The 6,726-nt window shown below is 48.8% G+C and overlaps 1 protein-coding gene across 5 annotated transcripts in view; it reads left to right on the forward strand.

The window, feature by feature from the left end:
- APEX2 (apurinic/apyrimidinic endodeoxyribonuclease 2) overlaps positions 1-6,726 on the forward strand; it is a 34,814-nt gene that overhangs the window by 1,497 nt on the left and 26,591 nt on the right. For 2 of the 5 annotated variants that reach the window (XM_073799337.1, XM_004324907.4), the window contains exons 3-6: positions 496-676; positions 1,224-1,370; positions 2,114-2,183; positions 4,740-6,023. In XM_073799337.1, coding sequence (XP_073655438.1) covers positions 600-676; positions 1,224-1,370; positions 2,114-2,183; positions 4,740-5,648 — 1,203 coding nt within the window. In that variant the 5' untranslated portion in view covers positions 496-599 and the 3' untranslated portion in view covers positions 5,649-6,023. Of the gene's footprint in view, positions 1-495; positions 677-1,223; positions 1,371-2,113; positions 2,184-4,739; positions 6,024-6,726 lie in introns of those variants that run through there. The other 3 variants (XM_004324908.4, XM_019943626.3, XM_019943625.3) reach the window with 2 other exon arrangements.

A 6,726-nucleotide genomic window follows, 5' to 3' on the forward strand; every position in this document is an offset into this window, starting at 1 on the left:
TTTTTATGTATAATATTGGATCTCAGAAACACAGTAGTGTGATGGTTAGTTGTATGAGCTCTGGAGCCAGACTGCCTGAGTTTGGATCCTAGCTCACTTCCTAGCTGCGTACCCTCTGGCAAGCTACTTAACCTCTTTATGCCTCAAGTTCCTCAGCTGGAAAATGGAGATAATGTGTACTTCTTAGGGCTATTACAAGGACTAAACTAATTAATCCATGTGATAATAATAATAGCTAACATTTTCTGAGCACCTACCATGTAAAGCACTTAGAATATTAGCTGTTATTAATCTGCAGCTTTTCTAGATGAAGGAACTGAAATTCCAGGGTTTGAGTAGAGGAGTTGCCTCAGGCATCCATGGCCCTTGAGTTGGGGGAGTCATCAAGAGAGCCACACTTGATGAAGATGAGTCGGGTGACCTGTGCAGGGGCAATAGACTGTGCAACAGGCTGTTGGCTGCCAGGCCTGCTTAGAGTACCCTCTCTGTCTCCAGGTGTAGCCACCTTCTGTAAGGACAGTGCTACCCCAGTGGCTGCTGAAGAAGGCCTGAGTGGCCTACTTGCCACTCAGAATGGGGACGTGGGTTGCTACGGAAACATGGATGACTTCACTCAAGAGGAGCTTCGAGCTCTGGATAGTGAGGGCCGGGCCCTCCTCACACAACACAAGATCTGGTAATAGCCCACATCCGCCTGTCACCGAGCATTGCTGGTTCAACTCTGTGAATGTGGTGATTCTAAGGCTTGCCTTATAAACATACATTCACCATAGAAAACTTCCCAAACTTGCCTTTCCTGGACTTCAGTCCTGGCAAGGCAACCTGCTATGTGACCCTGAACAAATCATATTCTCTTCTGAGCCTTGAGTTCTCTATTTCTACAGGGGCGGGGGCGGGGGGAGAGGGAGCCTGGCCAGGAGGACTAGCTCTCTTTTTTACCACAGGTGCCTCAGAAGCAAGTTAGCCAACTTTACTGCCCCAGGTTGCTCTCTTTCTGTGTCCTGTCTTTGTGAATGGCAGGACCATCACCTGGTTTACCTGAGTGTCATCCTAGATGTAGTCAGTCCTCAAGTCCTGTGTATGCCAGCTTGTTCATGTCTCTCTATCCCTTTCCTTCACTTCCATCCCACAGACAATCATTAAGTGGGAGCCACATGGTGTGGGGAGGGGAAGGGTGGCTTGAAAGTGACCCCTTTTGCGGGGGCCGGTTCTATTCTCCGCAGCACATGGGAAGGGAAGGAGAAGACCTTGACCCTAATCAACGTGTACTGCCCCCATGCGGACCCTGGGAAGCCTGAGCGGCTCGCCTTTAAGATGCGCTTCTATCGCTTGCTGCAGATCCGAGCAGAAGCCCTCCTGGCAGCTGGCAGGTACTGCAAACCTGGGCAGCAAGGCTTCCTTGAGCTTGTCCCGGGTGCCCAGCCCCGTGTCAAGGTCCATTGAGAGGGATATGGGATCTTTGTCTTTTGAGTTCATTTACAGCCTAGTTGTAGACACCAGCAGGCCCACCAGAATAGACCCTGCTGTCTAAGAGCTGTGGGGACCAGGTAAAGTGATACAAATATGGGTTTTGTACTCAGATACCTCTGAGCACCTATCCCAGCTCCTCTTTTACTCACTGTGAGCCCGAAGGCTAGTGTTGCCCCTATTTTCTCTTTTGTAAAATAAGTGTATGAATCCCTACCTCAGAGTATAGTTTTAAGGATGAAATGAGATGAGGAAGGTAACGTACTTGGGAACAAATGAAAAGTCTTATCCCAGGGAGGGACAGGAAAGTGAGGGTAGGTTGACATAATCGAGGGATGCTTCCTAGAGGGAGTGGTACCTGAGCTCATCTTTAAAGGACCAGAAAGATGCCATTAGGTAGAGATAAGTGAGACAATCATGTCAAACAGGGAACAGGGTTACCTTTGGAGATCATAATTGTGTTGGTCAGTTGTAAAAGGCATCAAGGTTATACTGAAATTGGAGAGGCAGGCTATTATGACTTGCCATTGGACCCTACCTTGACCTCTGTGTGGCAGGTGGTCTATCTGAGATCTTGGGCCCAGGAGAAAGTAGATGGGCCAGGACTACTGCTTCCCTTTCTGACCATTCATTTTATGTTTTTCAGCCATGTTATCATTCTGGGGGACCTGAATACAGCTCACCGCCCCATCGACCATTGGGATGCAGTCAACCTGGTAAGGCTCCCTCTAGGCCTTTGACCTCACTCCTGACTATGGTTCTGTTTAGCCAGCCAATCAATGCTTTTTTTTTGGCCCAGGGGCAAGCTTCCTTCACGGAAAAGCAGAGCTTAGTTTGAAATTCTATTCTCAAAGCACTGAGGATTGTGCTGTGGACTCAGTTAGTAGTCAGTGCTGGCTCGGCCCCTCAGAGCTCTCAGCATGGTGGTGGGGTATGGACACATGACCAGTCAATTATAGAATGGTGTCTTCACGGCTGAGGCAGAGACAGCAGCCCAGGAGGTTAGGAGAGCCTGGAAATAGGAGTCGGGCCAGCCAGGACGTCAGGGGAGATATCTTAAAATGGCTGAATCTTAAAAGATGAGTAGAACAGAGCTTTGGGGTGGGAAGCAAAGAATTCTAGCATGATGAGCAAAGGATGCAAGGTGAGAATTTGGCTGGTGTGCATTGAGAACTACAAGTCCCATTCTTGTTAGGGGGTGACAGAGAAGGAAGGTGAGTAGCAGGAGATGGGGCTGGAGAGTTTCAGTCAGATTTCAAGAGCCTGGAACTCCACATTGCCTTGATCATTTCCCTAATATACTATGTTTCCTGCTCATGAACCTTCAACACCTCTCTGTTACCTTTGTGATGCAGAGAAAACACACAGGCCTGGCATTCAAAACTCTTTCTTGTCTGCACCCAGTCTCCGTTTCCATTCTCTGCACCGCTACACACTCCATCCACTCCAGCCAGGTTGTCTCCTCTCTGCCCATTGCAAAAGTTATTCTCATTTTGGCTTTTCTCACTGTCCTCTGAATTGGTAGGCATCCGCTCCCTCTGTCTTCTTTTCTTGTGTGAACCTCTCATCTCTGAGTCCTTCTATGCCAATGGTCCTCAACCCTTGAAAGTACATTAGTACAAGGAGCTTTTACAAAAATGTCAATACCTTGGTGCAACCCTAGACCAATTAAATCAGAATCTATTGGGTGTGGAGCCAGGGTAGCAGTATGTTTTGAAAGTTCCCAGGCTGATTTTATTGTATATTCAGGCTTGAGGACCACTGCCCTAGAATCTCCAAGTCAGTTCTCATCATAGCTTGCCTCATAAGGGGAGGGATAAGTAACTTATGCTGGCACAGTCCAACTCAGCAGTAGGCTTGGCTCAAAGAAGAGGCTGTAGGAAAATTCCTTGATTAGTTTGCAGAAGAGCCACAGGAACATAAATGTGTCTCTCAGCTGGGAAAATGAGCAGAAATGAGATAATGAGAGATTGGTGGTGGTGGGGAAGGGAGTGTACACTACAAACTGCAAGCCTTCAATCCTCCCTACCTTATTCCTTATCGGTGTTTACTTAGTCTGTTTTTGCTGCTTCCTGTGATAGTGTTATATACTTTTATGCCTTCTCTTCTTAGTTTAGAAATATCTTAGATATCTCGAGTGCACTTCCTATATTCTTTTTTTCCCAAGGAAAGAGAACTAATAGTACCAGATCACATGAGAAACACAATCTTTCCAAAATAACAGAGTATGTCTACTTCCCACAAGACCAGCTCTTCTAGTCTCATCTCCCTAAATAGTACCATCGTCCTCTTGGTTGCTCCAACCAGAAGCCAGGGAATTGTGTTAGTGTTCTTCTTCTCTACCCCCCTTTCCCATTCAATTGGTCAGTGAGTACTGTTGATTCTAGCTCCAAATCATCTCTTAATTTCATTTTGTCTCCTCTGGCACCACCCTAGTCTAAGTGACCATCACCTCTTGATAGTCAGTCTGGTTGCCCCTCAAGTCTTTTGGGTATACTGTCCCCTCCCTCCACAGGCCCATCACAGAAGTTGTTCTCTCAATTTGTAACACCCTCTGCCTGGGTTACTCTTGCTCAGCCTTCAGATCTGGATCTGGATCTCAGCTCCAGATCACTTCCTGAAAGGAAGCCTTGTTGGTCCCCAAGACAAGATCATGGTCCCACTTTGTCTCTAGTATCGTGCCTGGCACATAATCAGTGTTCTTTGAACATTTGTTGCACTGAATGAGTGGGTGAGTGGATTGGATGGATGATGAATTAGGGATCAGAGCCAAAGGAAGTATTCAGACCTGAAACCCTGGAGCCCCTCAGCTCAGGAAGGGGGTGTGCTCAGTGAAGGCTTTGACACACACAACAAGATAAGCCAAATAGTACCAGAGGGTTTACATGAAAAGGCAACAGGCTTCTTAACTCCTAACCTCAGCCCTACTTCCTGGAGGTAACCACTTTTAACTTGCTGTTTTCCATTCTCTTGGTGAGCAGTTCTGAGAATTGCTTTGATTAACTAACAGCAAGCTTTCAGATCTGGGATTTATGGCCCAGTGCAAGGTAGAGGTAGCCTGATGCAGAGGGGAAAAAGAATCATGGCCTTTTAAATCAGTAAGGGTGGAAAGTGAATCCCAGCTCTGCCAGTTCTGGACTGTATGACCTTAAGCATTCTTCTTTGAAACAACCACATTTTCTTGTCTGTAAAATAAAGCAGTTAATCTAAGCCCCTTCCAGTTCTAGGCGTCTAGTTCTACCTCTTTCTTTGTCCCCCTTCTCTTTCCCCAGGAATGCTTTCAAGAGGACCCAGGTCGCAAGTGGATGGACCACTTGCTCAGTAACCTGGGGTGCCAGGCTGGTTCCCATACGGGACCCTTCATTGATAGCTACCGATGCTTCCATCCAAAGCAGAAGGGGGCCTTCACCTGCTGGTCCACAGTCAGTGGCGCCCGCCATCTGAACTATGGCTCTCGGCTTGACTATGTGCTGGGAGACAGGACCCTGGTCATGGACACCTTTCAGGCCTCCTTCTTGCTGCCTGAGGTGATGGGCTCTGACCACTGCCCCGTGGGTGCAGTCTTAAGCGTGTCTTCTGTGCCGGCAAAACAGTGCCCACCTCTGTGCACCCGCTTCCTCCCTGAGTTTGCAGGCACCCAGCTCAAGATCCTTAGATTCCTAGTTCGTCTCGAACAAGATCCTGTGTTCAGGCAGTCAGCGCTGCAGCTCAGCAATCAAACACCGGTACAGATGCGCCAAAACAAAGCCCGTGTGCGCTCGACCAGGTCTCGGCCAAGTCAAGCTGGTTCCAGTAGGGGCCAAAAAAACCTGATGAGCTACTTCCAGCCATCCTCCAGTCGTCCCCGAGCTTCTTCTAACTTGGAGCTTCCTAGCCTGGGCACCCTCATGACCCCAAAGACCTCAGAAGAGGATGTGATGGCCAATGTGGTGGAGGGGCGGGCCAAGGCTTCAGAGGCCAAGGATGAAAAGGAGGTACGGACCTCATTCTGGAAGTCTCTGCTGGGGGGGCCCTTGCCCATGCCCCTGTGTGGGGGCCACAGGGAGCCGTGTGTAATGCGAACTGTGAAGAAGCCAGGACCCAACCTGGGCCGCCACTTCTACATGTGTGCCAGGCCCCAGGGTCCTCCCACTGACCCTTCCTCCCGCTGCAGCTTCTTCCTCTGGAGCAGGCCCAGCTGAACCAACCCAGGCCTAGGGATGTCTGGCATGGTTAACCTTGTACATGGTCTGAGGCCAGCTTCCTCCTAAGCTACTTCCTCAAGACCTCCTTCCCACCTCCTCTTCCTCCTCCACCTTCCTCAGGGACCCTTCCCTTTCCTCTTTTTCTTCTTCCTCCAAGGCCTCCCTTCCTCTCTCTTCTTCCTGCCTAGCTCCCCCTCACTGGTGAGCTTCTTTTGTCTTAATGCTGTGACCCAGTCCCCCACCCCACTTCCCACCTTCCTCTCAGAATTACAGAGGAACCAGTTGCCCCAGGAAGTTGTGATTTTAAACCCCTTCCTTCCTTCCTGGGAAATGTATCTGTGCCTAAATAAAGTACGTGTCTTTGTTGTAGTGCACCATGTCATGTGGACATTTTCGATGTGCTCCATAAAGCTGAGTCAGAGACGTTATCTCAGTCCCGGGTTTGCCAACTGCCTGTAACCTGATGATATAACTTCCAGGGAGAGGGGAGGAAGGAGGATTGGTGCTTACCATTAAAGTGCTCTGTTGAGTTGTTGGGGTTCCCTGCACTGCTGAGGTTGGATCAGCAAGGGAGGTGGGTGTGGTGGGGCAGAAAGCTCAAGTGGGCTGTGTAGCTTTAAACCACTGTTTCTCAACTGATGTGTCTCACAGCTGCCACAAATGGGCTACAGGGTAGAAAGAAATGGGTCCCTCAACCCTAGAGTTGCCAGGCAGGACCAGGAATTGCACAAGTTTCAGGAAAGATTGCCTCCTAGACAAGTAATACCATTAATTCACCCAAGCATGCCATGCAAATGTTTTCAGTGTGTTATGACCTAGAAAGTTTGGGAGCATTGCCTTGAACAAGTTGCTTGCTATAGCCAAGCCTCTTTCTCACCTTGGGAAACAGAACTGATAAGTCTTGTTTTATAAGGTGCTGTGAGAAGCAAAGAGGATAATGGATTGAGGAGGACATCCATTCTCTCTGTTGGAAAATATCTCCAAAGTTTTGGGGAACCAGTCTTTTTCTCCAGGCAGATTGGTTTGGGCTGATTCCACCTCCTGGCTTCAGAGGCTACCTGGGGCCTGAGTTTCT

The sequence above is a fragment of the Tursiops truncatus genome, chromosome X (assembly GCF_011762595.2).
Source record: "Tursiops truncatus isolate mTurTru1 chromosome X, mTurTru1.mat.Y, whole genome shotgun sequence".
NCBI classification, from domain to species: Eukaryota; Metazoa; Chordata; class Mammalia; order Artiodactyla; family Delphinidae; genus Tursiops; species Tursiops truncatus.